The sequence below is a fragment of the Pollachius pollachius genome (assembly GCF_949987615.1).
Source record: "Pollachius pollachius genome assembly, chromosome: 19".
In the NCBI taxonomy this organism is placed as follows: domain Eukaryota; kingdom Metazoa; phylum Chordata; class Actinopteri; order Gadiformes; family Gadidae; genus Pollachius; species Pollachius pollachius.
Window position 1 is genome coordinate 17,996,172 of NC_136952.1, and position 21,377 is coordinate 18,017,548.

The 21,377-nt window shown below is 44.7% G+C and overlaps 2 protein-coding genes across 3 annotated transcripts; one reads left to right on the forward strand and one right to left on the reverse strand.

Moving 5' to 3' along the window:
* Positions 1–3,633: 3,633 nt before the first annotated feature.
* On the forward strand, positions 3,634–7,536 carry LOC307090707 (fructose-bisphosphate aldolase A). 2 transcript variants are annotated; one of them, XM_079757457.1, is made up of 7 exons: positions 3,634–3,693; positions 4,877–4,998; positions 5,240–5,506; positions 5,736–5,896; positions 6,158–6,416; positions 6,615–6,814; positions 7,328–7,536. In XM_079757457.1, the coding sequence occupies exons 2-7, from the start codon at positions 4,887–4,889 to the stop codon at positions 7,418–7,420; spliced, it is 1,092 nt and encodes a 363-aa protein (XP_079613583.1). In that variant the 5' UTR covers positions 3,634–3,693; positions 4,877–4,886; the 3' UTR covers positions 7,421–7,536. The 2 variants fall into 2 exon arrangements, with proteins under 2 accessions (XP_079613583.1, XP_079613584.1); XM_079757458.1 differs by having other exon boundaries at positions 3,652–3,693; positions 4,880–4,998.
* A 2,497-nt stretch (positions 7,537–10,033) lies between these two features.
* Positions 10,034–17,020, reverse strand: LOC307090748 (chymotrypsinogen A-like; the record flags this gene model as incomplete). The annotated part of the gene is made up of 5 exons (XM_079757511.1): positions 10,034–10,357; positions 11,936–12,072; positions 14,891–15,159; positions 15,612–15,789; positions 16,951–17,020. The coding sequence occupies 5 exons, from the start codon at positions 17,018–17,020 to the stop codon at positions 10,034–10,036; spliced, it is 978 nt and encodes a 325-aa protein (XP_079613637.1).
* Between the last annotated feature and the right edge of the window lie 4,357 nt (positions 17,021–21,377).

Here is a 21,377-nt window from a genome sequence, read left to right on the forward strand (position 1 = left end):
ACATTAACACACTGACGGCGGAGTCAACCACAGGTGTCCCTGAGCATACCCGGTGGAGCCAGGGATCTAACTGGCGACCTTCCGGTTATTAGTCAACCCGCTCTACCTCCTGAGCTACTGTCGACCCGCTATTACCTTATTAGACCACGTGATATTAACGCAACCATATTACCCTATAACGTTGTATGAATAAGACCCTATAGGCATGGCTTCCGTACCATTCTGCCCAAACCAATATGGAATGAATTGTACCCGGATTGGGCAGGTGCTTCATGAAGAATCTCCATGGGGAGTGTCCGTTTACTGTCTCTGAGTTGAACCTTGACGCAACACCGAAACCACGATACCAGAGGCATCAAGATGACTCTAAATCAGCCCTTTAAAGGGAAGGTGTGTGTGTGTGAATGTTTCAAGTGGATAACAATCTGGCTGTGTGCATGAGTGTGTGTGTTGTTGTTGTTTTTGTGTGTGTGTGTGTGTGCATTGTGGTGCATCTTTCTTATGAAGGGGAACAACAGTTTCGATAGCGTAATCAACCGACCGTTCCACATCATTGACAGCCATCTTTGTTGTTGTTAAAGGCCTATACTCGCTCCTCTGCACCGCCATCGTATTTATCCCGCCTCATGCTAGATAAATAACAAAAAATGTATAATACTAATGGGAGTATGGGAGGGAGACCCACTGTAGAGTAAATAAAACATGAGCTGGCAAGATTTATCTGGTTCCCAGGCTACTAACTGACTGGTGTGGTCTGACTTTAGTTAACGTTGATTGATTTTAGAACGATGGTATTTGCTGGCTGCGAAAATCAAGAGGAGCTCATTTGACAGGTATCAAAACGCGCCTGGATTGTTACGTATTTTAAGCACATAAGCTGCACAACCAACCACAACTAACCCTGCAGTAGGCCTACCTATGCACAACAATCAGTTCTATACATTGTCTTTCTTCTGTTTGGCGCACATGGCTAATTTGCACACTCGCACAGGACTGGCTGGCTCCGCTGGCCAAAAAAATAGAACATAGCCTATTTATGAATCTAAATAAATAGATTTGCAAATGAAAAAAATCTATTTTTGATACGTTTTACAATTTAAGCTCACCATGTCCATATTCAGAATTCAAAACATATATTCACAAATAGGCTATGTTCTATTTTTTTGGCAAGCGGAGCCAGCCAGTCCTGTGCGAGTGTGCAAATTAGCCATGTGCGCCAAACAAAAGAAAGACACAATGTATAGAACTGATTGTTGTGCATTTTTGTGCATAGGTAGGCCTACTGCAGGGTTGGTTGTGGTTGGTTGTGCTCTTAGTGAAACAGCCTAGCCTTGGAGTTGGAGAAGCTGGAGTGATTGTGTGATTGTGCGAGAGAGAGAGCGCACCTGCCGTGGTGATGTATGGCTTGTTGTGGGCTTTGTGTATGTGTTCAATGATGTATCTGTCTGATCGTATTAGCTGTAGATGGATGGTTAAATAATGTCACAAGATCAGTCATACTGCAGGCTCTCATTTGCAAGTGCACTGATTGTGTGCCCGTCTCCGATATGCTATATAGGCCTACCTGGCATTTATTCAGTTCATTGTTCTTCTGAGTGCGCAAGAATGGTGCCAATTACTGTCGTGTTTGCATTGAAATGCACAACTTTGCCTCTCCCTGTTATAAAATAACGTACATTTCAACAACTTTAGCCAATGCAGGCTCCTATGTCAGTGTTGCTTTACTAGTGTGTTTTAAGTGTGTGTGTGTGTGTTGTCATTTAGGCTATAGATATAAACTGATTGTCTTGGCTTGCATCCATGAAATATTGTAATGTTATGGCTTAGGCTGCTGCATATTGAGAACATTTAGTTTGGTGTTGCGCAACAATCTGGCGATGAGGACATCCCCGAATATTGACGGGTATTTCGCACACTGCCATCTCAATATATAGCCTAACATATAAAAATATAACACTGTACTAGACACAAATGTATTTTCCACTAGCTAGTGGTGGCCAATACATTGTAGTGTATAATACTGCAGAGAAACTAGTAAAGTCAACACAGCTTTATGTTACGGCGTAACATGGCAGGCACTGCAGCTCTCGACAGTGCATTATTTTAGTCTGGCATTTCCCTTCACTGATTGGTTACAAAGCTTTCAAACTTAGTGGTCAAGTAAAAAAGAGGGAGGGGCTCGTTTTGCATACCTAATAGCCGCGGCTATTAGGTATGCAAAAGCGGCTAATGTCCGTGGCTAAATGGGTCTAAACCGCGGTTTAGAGCGTTTAAACCGGCCGATTTCCATACGGATTCCGGCCGGCGACCGGCCGGTTTAGCCCTTTTACCACGCCATTCTAGGGCAATATTATGGCCTTGGCTTTCCATAATAGCCCCCCGGGGCTGGAAGATAGCGCTGCGGTATTTCTCTCCACGCGTGTTAAATACAATTCCCTCATTTTGCTTCATAGTTACCATACCGACATACTTTAACAAATAAAGTGAGTTAAAAGCGACCCCGATTGAACTACTTTCTTCAAGAACACGACAAGACGACCTACTTCGCGCAATAATTTGCGCGTCAAAAAGCCGCTGAAACACAGCCGAAACACAGCGGTCCGAACACTTAATGTATGTTCATTTGTTTTCTACAAAAGCGTGTATCGCCTTCTGTGTGTTGACAGAAACACACACACGCATGTGCACAAACATCTTTATTATGCCTGCGTGTGTATGGTGTCTGTGCGTGCATGCTTGTGTGTGTGTGTGTGTGTGTGTGTGTGTGTGTGTGTGGTTTGTCTGAAAGTGGGCTTTACCTCTGATCCCAAGGCGATTTGCTCTGATATGTGTGTCACGCATGAAGAGATTGATTCCACCGGCCAATCACACAACAGGTCAGCCAAAGGTCAGTCAAAGGTTGCACAGCTGCACACACTTGGCTCCACTGGGTTGGATTTCTAAGGGTATGTTCAGCCAGTGGGCAAGGCCATCCCATTTGTGTGGTGTGTGTGTGTGTGTGTGTGTGTGTGTGTGTGTGTGTGTGTGTGTTCTATGCATGCATGTTTCAATGCATAGCACGCACGTCTATATGTGACCCTGTACATGCCTGGTTACTCTCTTCTGAAGTCGGTCTGTGCTCATCGTGTACACAAAAGTATTCATAGATGTGTAAATCTGGATTTAAAAAGTTTTAATATGTGCAATTAAATGTTTATCAACTACACTGTGAAGACACACTGTGAAGACACACACATACATACAAATACACAGTTAAAAATGAAAAACTATATTTGTGTGTGTTTGTGTGTGTGTGTGTATGTGTATGTGTGTGTGTGTGTGTGTGTGCAAAGCCTTGGTTAACTTATAACCACCTAATTGTATAGTACCACCTAAATCCTCAAAATAAACCGCTTGGAGACAAAGTGAGAGAGAGAGTGATTAGTGGTTAGTCCTTTCTGTCCCATCTCTGTCCCCGTCTACCTGGTCTACCCCTCTTTGCCCTTTCCAAAGGTTCTGTACTCTGGCCCAGAGCTGCTGAATGTCACTGGGCGTCTCCTGTTGCATGCTGGGCTTTTAATAGCCGGGCAGTTGAAATGTGAGGGGTCACAATGGACAGATAAATAGTAGGGGTAGCGGAGAGAGAGCGTTGTCGTGGACTAAACCCTAGAACCTTCTCCTTTCCTCACAGCTCTCCTTTGGAAGCAGCCACAGGTAAATGATCTTGTGAATTTCACTTTCAGACACGGCCTCATTAGGATATCAGCAGCTCATCAAGAGCCAACAAGCTCTGCTGTTTTTGACTTCTTCTGATATCTTAGCATAGTGATCGGTCAACCAATGCATGAGAATTATTCTGTAATAATAATGCGGTGTCAAGTGGATGAAAGCAGTGTTTTGAGGACAGACTGATTGAATGTGGAATTTTATATGGAAAGGGACCAGTACTTAACTTTTTAAACTTATAATTTCAACATCACCAGTCTTTTTACACTATAGTGTTTGGTACTTGCTTAAGTAAAGCTCAAAAAACCCAAAGGTATTAAACTTAAACTTGAATATCTTCGTATGGCTTTATATGTTGGTCCATGTTCTTGAGCGAAAAAGCCAAATACAACTTTATCGCAATCTCTTCTGTGTAAGTTGTTTCTGCCTCTTGGTTATCTGAGTAATAACATACTTCCTCTTTGGAAAGTCAGAATCATTATCAGGAAACCTTTTTGCAGAACTCTACTGGTCACGTTGACAGCTCCACCGCAGTGGCAATATTTCCTGTGTCTATATTTATCATCTGCTCTTCTGCAAGTATATTGTTACGACTTCTTTCTCCAAAGTCCTACAAACCCAACAGCAGCTGACAATGCCTGCATATTTATCTGCCTATAAATAGTATGACCAGGCTTTACATAGGGGGAGAGCGAGGGAGAGAGAGGGAGAGAGATAGAGGGAAATACAAGGGGAGAGGATGAGAGAGAGAAATAGAGCTAGGTTGTGATATCAGGGGAGGGGTTGAGGTCAGGACGGGAACAGAAAGGTCAGGGATACGAGGAGGGCAGAAGGAAAGGTCGTCTGCACGCTCCTCCGTTCCATCCACAGCTGCCAAGCTCACAGCCTCCATATCTTGGACTAACCCAGAGTAAAACAACTCAAATAAAGCCATGGGATTATTTTGATATTTATCAACCTTGTATCCTCAAGCAAGATATATCAAGTAGTAAACTATTAATTTTAAAAGAATGTGGTGCAGGAGTACAAAGCAATCTAAAACAAACTGACTGGCGGTAAAGTAGCTAATACGTTGCAAAATAAAGGTCTTTAATGATTCAACACAACGTTGGGGTTAAGTCATCAGGGTCGTTATCTGCTATGGGTTCAATCTCAACCTCCTCTTCCTTAGCAGAGTCAAGATGCCTCACGCCTACCCATTCCTCAGCCCGGAGCAGAAGAAGGAGCTTAGCGACATCGCTCTTAGGATCGTCGCTCCCGGAAAGGGAATCCTCGCCGCAGACGAGTCCACCGGTAAACAAAAAACCTAGAACAAAATCCAGTTAAATCCAGTCTAATCCACTCTTGTGTTGTTTAATTCAACTAACGCCTAGTTTGCTCTAATCCAACCACTCCAGTCCAGACTGGATCAGTTTACTGTACTTTACTTTACCAGAGATTGTTGTTTGGCAAAGCTGGAGGTAAAGTCATTGAGAGAACAACGATGACTTCAACCCCATCCGTGAGCCGCTTCTGTTCCCCTGTGTCCCCCCAGGTAGCGTGGCCAAGCGCTTCGAGAGCATCAATGCTGAGAACACCGAGGAGAACCGGAGGCTGTTCCGCCAGCTGCTCTTCACAGCCGATGAGCGCATCGACCCCTGCATCGGAGGCGTGATCCTCTTCCACGAGACCATGTACCAGAAGACCGACGCCGGCAAGCTCTTCCCCGAACACCTGAAGAGCAGAGGCATGGTGGTCGGGATCAAGGTGGACAAGGGCGTGGTGCCCCTCGCCGGGACCAACGGCGAGACCACCACCCAAGGTGAGACACCAGACCTTCAACCCTCAGGACTCAGTAATAGACCGGTCCTAATTCCTTTGGACACGGCCAATGCTGTCCACAGATGTTTACAAATCCAAATCTACTTTGACTCCAATTTACATACTGGGATACCAACAATGTGACTGGTCCCATCGTGGGAATTCATTGACAACCCAAAAGATAAGCAGCATTTTGTGTTGCTGAGTACCAGTGTGCATTTCTTGCGCAGGTCTTGACGGTCTGTACGAGCGCTGTGCCCAGTACAAGAAGGACGGCGCTGACTTCGCCAAGTGGCGCTGTGTGCTGAAGATCACCCCCACCACCCCCTCCAGACTGGCCATCGTCGAGAACGCCAACGTGCTGGCCCGCTACGCTAGTATCTGCCAGATGGTAAGGGGATCGGACTCAAAAACAAAAACAGGAAGTTGTTTTTGTTTCATTCATTAGTCGTTGCGTCAACAGGACCTGTTGACAAACAAGTTGTTGTCAACAGGTCAAGCGTTTAAATCACTCCTCAAAGCACGAACCCGGCTGTGAGTTCGCAATGCCAACGTCAGTGTGTTCATTGCCTGGTGTTTGTTTGATGTTAGCGTCGGGGTTAGTGGTGCTATCAGTGAACGAGTCAGATTTAAACGAGCGGTGTTCCCCCAGCACGGCATCGTGCCCATCGTGGAGCCCGAGATCCTGCCCGACGGCGACCACGACCTGAAGCGCTGCCAGTATGTCACAGAGAAGGTGCTGGCCGCCATGTACAAGGCCCTGTCCGACCACCACGTCTACCTGGAGGGAACCCTGCTCAAGCCCAACATGGTGACGGCCGGACACTCCTGCTCACACAAGTACACCAACCAGGAGATCGCCATGGCGACCGTCACCGCCCTGCGCCGCACCGTGCCCCCAGCAGTCCCTGGTGAGGCCACGCGTACACACACACACATATATATATATATATATATATGTATATAACATATATACATACATATGTATGTTGTTTTAGGGTTTTCACACACGCGCACACACACACACGCGCACACACACACACACACATTCACACAAACACACACACACAGGCATACAGCGTTCGTTAAGCTCCGCCCCCTCCTCCTAGGCATCACCTTCCTGTCCGGTGGTCAGAGTGAGGAAGAGGCCTCCATCAACCTGAACGCCATGAACCAGTGCCCCCTGGCCCGGCCCTGGGCCGTAACCTTCTCTTACGGCCGTGCCCTGCAGGCGTCGGCACTCAAGGCCTGGCAAGGCAAGAAGGAGAACGGCAAGGCCTGCCAGGAGGAGCTGATCAAGAGGGCTCTGGTAGGTGGCTGCCTGTGGCCTGGCTACTGCCAGACCAAGCTCCATCGTAGATTGCGCTTTGGCCCGGGGAGGCTGCTGTCATTTTCTACAGCACAAGAGGCGTGATCAACGGGCCTAGTTCAACTGACTCTGTACGCGATTGGCTGCTTGCCGTCGCTTCCCAGTCCTCATTGTGTTAAACCAGCCAATAGCGCGCCAGGGGGAAAAGCCAGCTTGGTGATTGGCTCCCGCAAAAACGGATCGAAATTAGAAAGAAATGTACGGCTCTTCTCCGGGCCCTTCGGCAGGGCGAACTCAAATCGCCGGCAGATTGGGCGGGGCTACCCAGTCTAGGCTCCCTGCAGAGGCGAGGCTTTTTATTTTAGTGGCATTAATGATTTTAATACATTATTACTTATTTTTGTATGTTTGTGTGTATGAATTGAAGATGCTAAAATCTGTGCATGCTAACATAGCATGCTGTAGCTGTTCCTTAAGGAACGTGCTAACTCAGGTTGTTGTTGTGTTCCCCAGGCCAACAGCAAGGCCTGCGTGGGTAAGTACGCGCCCAGCGGAAGCAGCAGCGCCGGCGGGGAGTCCCTGTTCGTGGCCAACCACGCCTACTAGTGGATCTCTATTCCCATGCTCTCATGTTCTGCACCTTTGAAGTCAATGATTCCCACCTTACTGTTTGTATTCATGGAACCTGTTCATGGTACTTGTTATTGCCGGTTCATCCTGGTACCGAACAATAAAGGACTTTAACAGTGCTTGTTCGCCTTCTTCCTCTTAATTTATTCACATTTAGTATATGCTACACATGAACCTCCTAAGATGGCGCAATTTGATTGGTTCATCAACATGAATAATTGTTAAATGTACTTTTTACCATGTTTTCATTAAGCAGAGGATTTTATTGTGGCCAGGACAGGTCATTAAGGAGCCGGTGGGGGTTAGACAGTGAATACAGAGACAGGTCATTAAGGAGCAGGTGAGGGTTAGACAGTGAACACAGAGACAGGTCATTAAGGAGCCGGTATGGATTAGACAGTGAATACAGAGACAGGTCATAAAGGAGCAGGTAGGGGTTAGACAGTGAACACAGAGACAGGTCATTAAGGAGCAGGTAGGGGTTAGACAGTGAACACAGAGACAGGTCATTAAGGAGCAGGTAGGGGTTAGACAGTGAACACAGAGACAGGTCATTAAGGAGTAGGTAGGGGTTAGACAGTGAACACAGAGACAGGTCATTAAGGAGCAGGTAGGGGTTAGACAGTGAATACAGAGACAGGTCATTAAGGAGTAGGTAGGGGTTAGACAGTACAGAGACAGGTCATTAAGGAGCAGGTAGGGGTTAGACAGTGAATACAGAGACAGGTCATTAAGGAGCAGGTGGGGGTTAGACAGTTAATACAGAGACAGGTCATTAAGGAGCAGGTAGGGGTTAGACAGTGAACACAGAGACAGGTCATTAAGGAGCAGGTAGGGGTTAGACAGTGAACACAGAGACAGGTCATTAAGGAGCAGGTAGGGGTTAGACAGTGAATACAGAGACAGGTCATTAAGGAGTAGGTAGGGGTTAGACAGTGAACACAGAGACAGGTCATTAAGGAGCAGGTAGGGGTTAGACAGTGAATACAGAGACAGGTCATTAAGGAGTAGGTAGGGGTTAGACAGTACAGAGACAGGTCATTAAGGAGCAGGTAGGGGTTAGACAGTGAATACAGAGACAGGTCATTAAGGAGCAGGTGGGGGTTAGACAGTTAATACAGAGACAGGTCATTAAGGAGCCGGTATGGATTAGACAGTGAATACAGAGACAGGTCATAAAGGAGCAGGTAGGGGTTAGACAGTGAACACAGAGACAGGTCATTAAGGAGCAGGTAGGGGTTAGACAGTGAACACAGAGACAGGTCATTAAGGAGCAGGTAGGGGTTAGACAGTGAATACAGAGACAGGTCATTAAGGAGTAGGTAGGGGTTAGACAGTACAGAGACAGGTCATTAAGGAGCAGGTAGGGGTTAGACAGTGAATACAGAGACAGGTCATTAAGGAGCAGGTGGGGGTTAGACAGTTAATACAGAGACAGGTCATTAAGGAGCAGGTAGGGGTTAGACAGTGAACACAGAGACAGGTCATTAAGGAGCAGGTAGGGGTTAGACAGTGAACACAGAGACAGGTCATTAAGGAGCAGGTAGGGGTTAGACAGTGAACACAGAGACAGGTAGTTAAGGAGCAGGTAGGGGTTAGACAGTGAACACAGAGACAGGTCATTAAGGAGCAGGTAGGGGTTAGACAGTGAATACAGAGACAGGTCATTAAGGAGCAGGTAGGGGTTAGGACATATTGCTCAATTATGCTCGCAGGGTAGGCTGCAGAGTTAACATTTGGGTTCAAACACAAAACCTATTCGGTTGGGAGTGAAGCACCCTTCCAACAATACTTTCCTTCTCCTTCCTATAGGATATACTGGAGGAGACTACGGGTGCAGATCCTATATTTAAAATAACGTAATTTGATCTTTCAATGATCAGACAGTGATTTGTGAATTGTTTTATTCACAAGTCATTGGTGGAAACGTTTTCTGAATGAAGGAAAGAATAGAACATTAGGCATGACTTGACATCTTGTCCATGTGTATTAAATAAGGTTCTGATTACAAGGAGAGGACAACACTTTGGGACCTGAAGTCCTCCCTGTATCCAATCCAGCGTGTGTATTATAATACGTCATGTAGCTGACGCTTTAATCCAAATCGAGGCAGAGAAACAAATCCAATTCGAAGTGCAATGGCCACACAACCTAGTCTCCACCAACCAGCAGACAGAGTAATATAGGAATTAGAAGGACGAGGCAAGCTAATTATGTTTTTTTATTAAATGGCAATAATAATAATAATAATAATAATAATAATAATGATATAGATAATAATAACATGGATTTCAAGATACAATATTTGTTCTAAATACAACAGATGAGCTTAAATCAAAGTACACAAGATAATTCACGAGATGTTCTCAGAGGGGATGAGAACACCTGATGAAGACCTCCCCCAGAAGAGGCTTCTTCTGAACAGCATATAAGGGTGTGTTTCATGTATTTATAGACAAAGCCACTTGAAGATCAAAGCCTACGGGCCAGCTGCTAATGAGGAACGAAGACCTGCGCTCCACTTAGAGGTGGAAACACACTTGTGAAGCGACAGGAGTAGGCTCTCTGCTGGCCTGTATCTCCGCCCCCTCAGCCCAGGAGAGCCGTCAGCAGCAGCAGGGAGGAGAGCGTGACGTGACGGAGGCCCGCCGCGGAGCTGCTGCTGCTGCTGCTGCTGCTGCTGCTGCTGCTGATGGCTCCCCCGGCGCCAGAGACGAACGAAGAGAAGCCGATCTGGGCAACCCCGGCCGACCCTCCCGCCGCCGCCACCTGGTCCCTGATCCAGGTCTGGTGCGCAGAGACCCGGGTGTACACGTCAGGGATCCCCCTAGCACAGATATCCCCAAAGCTGACCACGCCCGCCTGGATCCACACCGAGTTCTGCTTACAGATGAGGGGACTCCCAGAATCCCCCTGGAGAGAGAGAGAGAGAGAGAGAGAGAGAGAGAGAGAATAGATGGGAAGAGAATGTTAATTGAATGCACTTAATTATATACCTATGCTGAGTGGACAAGGGATACAAATCAAACATCAAAGATATTATGTGAATCCTAACTAACAAATAGAAGGAAAAACATTCAATCAAAACCCTATTTTTCCCCCTCAAAATAATAAATTATTAATAAAAAATGCAGTAGAAAAAGTTGTATTTTACAGTTTTTCTCAGTAGCTTTTTTACATTTCCCAGATCAGAATGGAAAATCGCAAAACTACTTGTTCAATTTTCCCATCATTGTGTCACTTGCTTGGTATATTCATGCAAATGATTATGTACAATTCTCAGCTTTTTCCTACATTATCAATTGCTTATGTCATGTTGTTCAAAATGTTTTATAATTGGTCACTGTCGAATAGTCTCACCCCCCACAGAATTCAGGTATTAGCTCATTGCATAAGACTTTACATTCAAAATGGTTGAATAAGTTGTCATAATATGTCAAGCATATTTATACAAAATTGCATTAGACTTTTTTTCTAAATCTGTCCTGAATTGATACATTTCTCCCAGGTGAATCTTGACTTTCTCAAATGAACGGAAATGTGTGAAGGGTTAGATCAACCAACGATCAACCAGTTTACTGAAATAGCTCAAAGGTGCATCTCATGAACCATCAACTGGCAAGCATATAGCTGGAACACAACGCAATGTTACAATGTCTGACAATGGAAGGACAAGGAATTGGATGGAGTCAACAGCCAGAGAGAAGAAAAAGAGGAAGAGGAGTGAGGCTGCGAGAGAAGAAGAATTTGTGACCCAACAGACAGGAACTTCAGAGTAATGCTTTGAGTAATGCACTTACTGTTTTGCAAATGTCAAGGGAATGTACCAAAGTGAGTGAGAAAAATGGTAACATCCTGTTTTGTGGTCTACTTCCTGTTTCTTTGTGAATTTTTGTCGAGAGAGAGAGAGAGAGAGAGAGAGAGAGAGAGAGAGAGAGAGAGAGAGAGAGAGAGAGAGAATTATCTCAATGCTGCCTTTAGTGTTGACCTGAGCAGGCAATAGGAAAGACATGGAATGCTAAAGGAGGCTCTTTTTCTTTGGTTTAAGTTTCTGCTTAAGGCCGATGTAACATCAAGATAAATAAACAAGCAATAAAGAGGTTAGGAGCAAGGCCACTGAGCATGTTGAATGGTGGTATTTTGACAACACTGTGGATTGCTGCAGCCATGGCTTACATGATGGATGTTTAGTCTTCTATGATTCCGTTTGACACCTTGTGTTTTATCTGTTCTCTGATGGTTCTCGTATGTAATCTTGTATCCATTTTTTATATTCAATTGAATATAATCTTATTTAATACTTTTATCGTAATACTTATAGACCCAACATGATCCATGGGCTTGATATTGGTGGAGAAATCGAGTGGCACATTTCTGATGTAAAGATTTCTCTCCTGGAGGTCTACTAACAGACTGCCGGTCCTTCATAGACATGACTAACGGTACTGGACCACTTCCCAAGGCTTCTCAGTGGGTCTAACAGTGGCTCACCTGGCAAATGCCCTTGCCCGGCTCTCCGGCGCAGAGCATGGCTGCGCTGATGTTCACGCTGGGGAAGTGGCTCTGGCACTGTGCCCGGGACACCACGGGAACCAGTGTCTGCTGAATCACGTTGGAGACGGCGCTGGCTGTGGAGGAAGAGACAGAGGAATATGAAACCCGTTTGGCTGGTTTGGTACGCTCCATGTGGGGCCCATCTACCCTGCTGCAGGGTCTTCTGGTGGTGGTCTGAGTGGCCGGTTTGGTACGCTCCTTGTGGGGCCCATCTACCCTGCTACAGGGTCTTCTGGTGGGGGTCTGAGTGGCTGGTTTGGTACGCTCCATGTGGGGCCCATCTAGCCTGCTACAGGGTCTTCTGGTGGTGGTCTGAGTGGCTGGTTTGGTACGCTCCTTGTGGGGCCCATCTACCCTGCTACAGGGTCTTCTGGTGGTGGTCTGAGTGGCTGGTTTGGTACGCTCCATGTGGGGCCCATCTACCCTGCTACAGGGTCTTCTGGTGGTGGTCTGAGTGGCCGGTTTGGTACGCTCCTTGTGGGGCCCATCTACCCTGCTACAGAGTCTTCTGGTGGTGGTCTGAGTGGCTGGTTTGGTACGCTCCATGTGGGGCCCATCTACCCTGCTACAGGGTCTTCTGGTGGGGGTCTGAGTGGCTGGTTTGGTACGCTCCATGTGGGGCCCATCTACCCTGCTACAGGGTCTTCTGGTGGTGGTCTGAGTGGCTGGTTTGGTACGCTCCATGTGGGGCCCATCTACCCTGCTACAGGGTCTTCTGGTGGTGGTCTGAGTGGCTGGTTTGGTACGCTCCATGTGGGGCCCATCTACCCTGCTACAGGGTCTTCTGGTGGGGGTCTGAGTGGCTGGTTTGGTACGCTCCATGTGGGGCCCATCTACCCTGCTACAGGGTCTTCTGGTGGTGGTCTGAGTGGCTGGTTTGGTACGCTCCATGTGGGGCCCATCTACCCTGCTACAGGGTCTTCTGGTGGTGGTCTGAGTGGCTGGTTTGGTACGCTCCATGTGGGGCCCATCTACCCTGCTACAGGGTCTTCTGGTGGGGGTCTGAGTGGCTGGTTTGGTACGCTCCATGTGGGGCCCATCTAGCATGCTACAGGGTCTTCTGGTGGGGGTCTGAGTGGATTTGGTACGCTCCATGTGGGGCCCATCTAGCATGCTACAGGGTCTTCTGGTGGTGGTCTGAGTGTCTTGTGATTAGGGGGTCATCTACCAGCACAAAAGGTTAGGAGCCATCTAGACATCTAGTACTATGGTAATATGCTTACTTAAAGTGCTATGGTATATTATATATATAAATATGTATATATATATATATATGTTTGTATAGATATGCAAACAATGGAATTTGAGCAGTGTGTACCACTCAAATTCAGCCCGATTCCAAACCCATTTTACGTTGCAGACAATGCATCAGCATCACAGGGGTTCATGAACGTTTGACCAGTTGGGCGGTATTTCCCTGCAGTGTGTAGTGTGTACAGTGTGTAATATGTAGTGTGTAAAGTGTGAAGTGTGTTTCCGCAGTGTGTATAGTGTGTAGTGTTTTTCTGCAGTCTGTACAGTGTGTAGTGTGTTTCTGCAGTGTGTACAGTGTGTAGTGTGTACAGTATGTAGTGTGTTTCTGCAGTGTGTACAGTGTGTAGTGTGTTTCTGCAGTATGTACAGTGTGTAGTGTGTTTCTGCAGTGTGTATAGTGTGTAGTGTTTAGAATATAGGATGAACAGTGTGTACAGTCTGTTGTGTGTACAGTGTGTAGTTTTTTTCTGCAGTGTGTACAGTGTGTAGTGTTTTTCTGCAGTCTGTACAGTGTGTAGTGTGTTTCTGCAGTATGTACAGTGTGTCGTTTTTTTCTGCAGTGTGTACAGTGTGTAGTGTTTTTCTGCAGTGTGTACAGTGTGTAGTGTTTTTCTGCAGTGTGTACAGTGTGTAGTGTTTTTCTGCAGTGTGTATAGTGTTTAGTGTGTTTCCGCAGTGCTTACAGTGTGTAGCATGTTTCTGTAGTGTGTACAGTGTGTAGTTTGTTTCTGTAGTTGTGTGACATGTAGTCCAGCGTGTTTCCATTGATGGTTAGTCAAACTGTCTGGTATCTCCTAGGTATTAGTATAAGTATTGTATTAGTATGTTCATCTTCCCCAGATCCATCTTGACCCCTTCTTCCTGATCATAGGTGACCTTGATGCCCGTTGGAAGACACACTATTTCACATGCAAATGTGTAGTGTGCAATTCTAACCATTTATGTGGTGGCCATCGGGAGAGAGTAGGGTAGTCTGTTCCCATGAGGCCTCTTGATGGGGGTAGACTACGGGCATTGGGGTTTGACCCTATTTTATACAGTCTAAGATTCCAACCAAGAAGCTTCAGGCTGGGATTCAAACAACATGACACTAGCTAGTAAATACCCTGCCCCTGCTATTAGAAAGCTAGTGTGCTGAGTTTTAATTTCAGTCTTTACATGGTGGCAGATTGGTCAGTAATTTGCCAGAGATGAAAGGAATGGGGATTGTCATCTTTCAGCAAAGACAAAGCTTCCTTGTTTTGTATGGGCATTAAATGAATGACCATTTAGTCACTACCCATGAATGAGATGCACATCATTTAGCAGAAGGAAGGGGTGATCTCAGTGAGGGCATCTCAGTTCTTAGCTGTGGGTTTGAACCCAGATCCTTTCGGACCCCAGTTGAACACCTTGGTACTTTAGTGGTTAGGTGGTGTAGTGGATAATCACTACCCTGCCCTCAGCCATCCATAACATGCTACTATAGCAATTGTGTGGTTTCTAAATGTTGTCAGCAACTAATTATATCTTATTTGTATTAGTCCTCAGCCTAATAATTCCTTTCTGTTCACATAACCAACCCTCCCAAAAATGTGTCACTCGAAAGGTTTTAACAAAAGAGGAACCAATCGAACTTTGCTTTGACTCTTATCTTACCAGCTTGTGTCTGTTTGCCCCAGCCCGTCAAATAACAGGAAGTGTCATTGAAAGTGCTGACACTATCTGCGAGGCAGACGGGTCTGATGTAGTCGCTGTACTGGACGGCACCGTTGAGGCGCAGGAGGGCCAGGTCGCTGCCGTTCACGGGGCTGACGTCGTAGCTGGGGTGGATGAAGATCTGAAGCACGCTGCGCTGCACCTCATTGGGGTTTGGGCCCTGCTGGGTCTGCCGGCCAAGGAACACGGTGTAGTCGCTCACCGTCATCCTGGTGGGGGACGAGAGGATTACATAAGGGAGGGTTACGTCTGATGCTTAGGCTTAGGTTTTAGGTTAGACATGGTTATGTTTAAGGATAGGTTAGAGATGTAACCTAACCTAAGTTTAGGGTTAGGTTAAAGATGGTTAAACTCAGGATAAGGGTAGAGATGGTTAAGTTTAGGATTAGGTTAGAGAAGGTTTCATTTTGGATAAGGTAAGTGATGGTTAACCTTAGGATTAGGTTAGAGATGGCTTAGTTTCGGTGATGAGGAGGAGGCGTGTCTTTCCAGCTCTCAAACCTCAATCCGCAGAGCAGCTATAAATTCCCGCATTCAGTTAGAGGTGGTGGAGGGTTCAAATCAGGGTGTTGAATCGGTTATGGTCGGGATAAGATCGGGAAGCAGTGTATCACAGAAGTAAACCATGATGCATAGGTGCCTCTGGGCGGTGGCAGCTTACGACTGTATGCAGTGGGCGGCGGTCAGCACCCACTGCTGGTTGAGGAGGGTGCCTCCGCACGTGTGGAACCTGGCGACGGTGGCGCTGCCGATGTGCAGGCTGGCCAGCCAGGGCCAGCTCCCTTGGGCTGAGGTCACGCCCCCCACCACCTTAATGTTGAGGGGAGCCATTCCACAATCTGGCGAAACAGACCACCACGTTGGGCATGACGTCGATGTTGAAGGGGATACCAGAGCACTGTGGAACTTGTTGGTTCTGGTTAGTGAATAGGGTTCCAAGGGTGTTTTTCCAATGGGACTGCCCTGCCTTTCCCAATCAATGCGCTACAAATCTAACATTCAAAACAACTGGTGGAACTATCGACATCATTTCTGCTTGACAACATAAAAACATTATGCTCAAACCTCCATATAATAATTTGATTTTAATGCTATAATTAAAGAACCAAGTAAGTGGTTCCAGTAACGGCCTGCTGTGTACTCCTCATCATGTATCCTTCCCTGTTGCCACAGACATTTATGCGACCCAACACAGGTATTATATTCTGCATTTCTGACCAACATTTTATAGGTTTCCAGTTTAATTCTCTTACATTAGCAAATCAGATTAAGAACACTTAGGTTACTCAGAAGTAAAGCAAAAACAACTCCTCTGAGAGAGCCACCAGTGCCAATTTGCAGCCTCAGTGAATCTTTATCTTTTAATTGGGTGTGAATGTACGGAAGGGGATTAGGGACACATGTGAATTTAGTTTGACTTCTGACTCTTTAGTCAGAATTCTGAGAATAAAGTGAGAATTCTGAGATTAAAGTCAGAATTCTGACTTTGAAGTAAGAACTCTTTTTATCCAGACTTTAAAGTAAGAAATCTGAGATTATAGTCCTAATTCTGAGTTTAAAATCAGAATTCTGAGTTTGAAGTCAGAATACTGAGATTCAAGTCAGGACTCCAAAATAATCACATATGGCCCGAATCCTCTTCTGTAGACTGTAATACATTCAATGTAATATATGTCTGTCTCTAGAATCAACTTTTCCTTCCTCTGAGCATGTGACACGGGGGTGAAAGAGAGTACTTTGCTGCTATGCTCTTGATTGTCTCTTTAAGTGTTTAGGATACTTCATGTATTTTGTAAGACAAAAAACACAATTTCACTCACCCTGTGCCTGGATTTCTGGTAGACAAACACAAAGAAGAACACTGTTTTTTATATATTCATACAAACATAGACAGGCATATTTCTGTTCTATTTCAATTTAATTTGTTGAAATTACTGCAATGATTCAAAACCAAAGTAAACTGTGACTCAATCATCAAATTCAGAACATTAACCCAGTACAGTATCTAAACATACCTTTCCCATTCCACGCAAAGGCCAATAGCAGGAGCCCTAGTGCCCATGATGCCATCGTCAAAACTGTTGGATAAACTCTTTAAGCACTGAACTCTTCCCACACTCAGCTTCAACCGTCTCCTGTTCACTGAACTCTTTACACACTCAGGTCCAACTATCTCCTGTTCTGCTCTGTAGGCTCTGCTCCTCTTCACTCTTCAGGGCTCTACTAGTAACGGATGTATAATTGATCAAAAATGTAACAAAACAGGTTTGTGTTTAAATGTGAGATATAATTAAGGGAAGAAGAAAGAAATCCTACGGCTGAGTCATGGCACAATAACAGCACTAAGGACATATTGACAGTCGGTCATCAAATAGTTTCTGCCAATAAAGATGTGCCCTAACTGGGCGTGTGTTGTTGTTGAGGCCTCATAATGCAGCAGATTGACGTGAGCAGGACTCAGCCGTCCCTGGGGATGACGCGTTCTTTTAGAATTGATTCGGGTTGGGTTCTACTGTTTTGTTTCTTACAATGTGTTCAATGAGGCCAGGGCGTAGGTTTGGTTTGAACACTGGTAGGGACACATCTTAAAACATTGTTGCTCATCATACCATGGGCGGATTAGGAGTCCGCTCATCTCCAAATTGAACGGCGTGGCCATATTGTGTGTGTGTCCAAGATTAATTTATATTTTAAGCGTATTGATGTATTACTGTAAGATTTCATAACAATATAATTCCATTGTTAACTAGAAAAAGGTGCAGGCCTTCCCACAAACTGCAACAGACTGCTGACAACAGAATATCACTAAACCCTGGATGGCAGGGCTTACATGCAAAGAAGGTCTAGAGGGGCCCTGTAAGCAACAGATCATCACTAAACCCTGGACAACAGGGCAGGGCATCAAGCATGCCAAGTCAAACTTAAACTAAAGGTTTTAGTAAGTATGATTTATTTGCAATCATCCACACGTAGCCAGAAATTCACCCTGAATTAAACCGGCTGCTCATAGACTACATTAATACCAGATGTTATTATTGAACCATCAACTAATTATTTCTATCTGATTTCTATTAACACTTTAGGCTAAACTTTTTATTTATTTGTATTAAAAAAAGTATCATCGCTAAGGGATATATGTTAAGACGTCAATTCTATTATTGACTACAATGTTGACTACAATATAACAGTGGTGTTCAAAAACTCAATACTAATTATAAAAAAAGAAATACCAGATGTTATCAATGAACCATCGACTACATTAACCCTACTTTGTCATTAAACAATCTACTATATTTATACCAGATGTTGTGAATGACACATCGATTACATTAATACTAGATGTTGTCATTGAATCATCGACTATATTATTACCAGATGTTATCATTGAACCATCGACTACATTAACCAGACATTGTCATTGAACCATCAACTACATTAATACCAGATGTTATCATTGAGCCATTGACGACATTAATACCAGATGTTATCATTGAACCATCGACTACATTAACCAGACGTTGTCAATGAACCATCGACTACATTAATACCAGATGTTATCATTGGTATTGACTACATTAATACTAGATGTTGTCATTGAACCATAGACTACATAAAATATTTGCCAAACCCTTCTCATATAGCAGGGTTGGGCAATATTTTTTCATTGGGGGCCACGTCAAAAATTCAGAATGCCTTGGAGGGCTGAGAAAATGTTGTCATGTCTTAACCATTAGATTGGATTATAGAAAATATATTCCTGTAATTCTAATCAAGCATTTGTAATTAAAAGTCACTCCAAATGAATATGAATAAAATCATTTAATTGCACACATAAAAAAAGTACTCAGTGGGAGGAGCTAAGTCTCTGATGGGCTTGAACAAGTGCACTGAAGTCAGGTGTAACTCCTGATGTGGCAATCCAGGTGTTCATGAGCGTGGTTCTGTATCTGGACTTGTTATATTTAATCAATAAGAAGGTAGAATGACACTTGGTAAACAACCACATGCTAAAATAGGTATATACAGTGGGGCAAAAAAGTATTTAGTCAGCCACCAATTGTGCAAGTTCTCCCACTTAAAAAGACGAGAGAGGCCTGTAATTTTCATCATAGGTAAACCTCAGCTATGAGAGACAAAATGAAAAAAAAAATCCAGAAAATCACATTGTCTGATTTTTTAAGAATTTATTTGCAAATTATGGTGGAAAATAAGTATTTGGTCACCTACAAACCAGCAAGATTTCTGGCTGTCACAGACCTGTAACTTCTTCTTTAAGAGGCTCCTCTGTCCTCCACTTGTTACCTGTATTAATGGCACCTGTTTGAACTCCTTATCAGTATAAAAGACACCTGTCCACAACCTCAAACAGTCACACTCCAAACTCCACTATGGCCAAGACCAAAGAGCTGTCAAAGGACACCAGAAACACAATTGTAGACCTGCACCAGGCTGGGAAGTCTGAATCTGCAATAGGTAAGCAGCTTGTTGTGAAGAAATCAACTGTGGGAGCAATTATTAGGAAATGGAATACATACAAGACCACTGATAATCTCCCTCGATCTGGGGCTCCACGCAAGATCTCACCCTGTGGGGTCAAAATGATCACAAGAACGGTGAACAAAAATCCCAGAACCACACGGTGGGACCTAGTGAATGACCTCCAGAGAGCTGGGACCAAAGTAACAAAGGCTACCATCACTAACACACTACGCCGCCAGGGACTCAAATCCTGCAGTGCCAGACGTGTCCCCCTGCTAAAGCCAGTGCATGTCCGGGCCCGTTTGAAGTTTGCTAGAGAGCATTTGGATGATCCAGAACAGGATTGGGAGAATGTCATATGGTCAGATGAAACCAAAACAGAACTTTTTGGTAAAAACTCAACTCGTCGTGTTTGGAGGAGAGAGAATGCTGAGTTGCATCCAAAGAACACCATACCTACAGTGAAGCATGGGGGTGGAAACATCATGCTTTGGGGTTGTTTTTCTTCTTCTTCTTCACTGAAGATGAAACGTGGCTGGGTCTTTCAGCATGACAATGACCCCAAACACACCGCCCGGGCAACGAAGGAGTGGCTTCGTAAGAAGCATTTCAAGGTCCTGGAGTGGCCTAGCCAGTCTCCAGATCTCAACCCCATAGAAAATCCTTGGAGGGAGTTGAAAGTCTGTGTTGCCCAGCGAAGGCCCAAAAACATCACTGCTCTAGAGGAGATCTGCATGGAGGAATGGGCCAAAATACCAGCAGCAGTGTGTGAAAACCTTGTAAAGACTTACAGAAAACGTATGACCTCTGTCATTGCCAACAAAGGGCATGTAACAAAGTATTGAGATGACCTTTTGTTATTGACCAAATACTTATTTTCCACCATAATTAGCAAATAAATTCTTTAAAAATCAGACAATGTGATTTTCTAGTTTTTTTTTTCATTTTGTCTCTCATAGCTGAGGTATACCTATGATGAAAATTACAGGCCTCTCTCATCTTTTTAAGTGGGAGAACTTGCACAATTGGTGGCTGACTAAATACTTTTTTGCCCCACTGTAAATAGGTATGTTAAATTAGTGCATTTTCAAATTCAAAAATAAAAATCATTGTGTGTGCCAACATGCCATAACTTCACCCAATGTCAGCAATATACCTTACCCCAACTTGAACAAATTCCACATCTCCTGAATGTAGAAGGTGGAAGTAATCATCATGTCACAATCTTTTTTTTCTTTTACATAAAACCATCAAAACCAGATTAAGATGCTGAATTCTTCCTCTGGAAATAGAAATAACCTGGCCATATCCTGCTGTACAGTGGTTGGCTGGGCCAATGCTGGATGTGGCCCTTTATAACATGAATGAGGTCTCTTGTTGCGGACACATCAGGTTGTTGCTGTCTTGACAGTGAATTCATCACCACATCCAACTAGAGACACACCACTGCTTAAAATTAAGTAGATCATGAAATCGAGGTAATCAGAGGCGCAGTGAACCCAAAATATTTTCTGTTTCTGTTTAAAAAATGTTCATGTCTCATATGATCATCAACATAGTATGCCGTTTTTTCACGTTACTGATAAAGACCCATGATTTTGAGATAACAGGATTCAAATCCTATGTTTTTGCCAGTCGCTGCCAACAAGTTCTTGAGAGTTCCATTTCACTCTGAACAAAGGCAGAATAAAGTTATTTTCGTGACCTCAAAGTAAGAATGCTCTTCAACGTCACGACCAAGGGACGCCGGCAGCGAGGTGTGTGTGGATGTGTTCAGCTCTGTCTTGGCTCTGTCTCAGTCTGTCCAGTCTTTGGAACAGGTCTAATCTGAAGTAAATCTTTACATTTTCAATCAGAACAGCAGCTCAGGAGATTCTCCATCTGTGGGCCTGTATAAAACCCAGTTACCACCTGAAAAAAGAGGGTGCGTCTCATTGCATCATTCCTG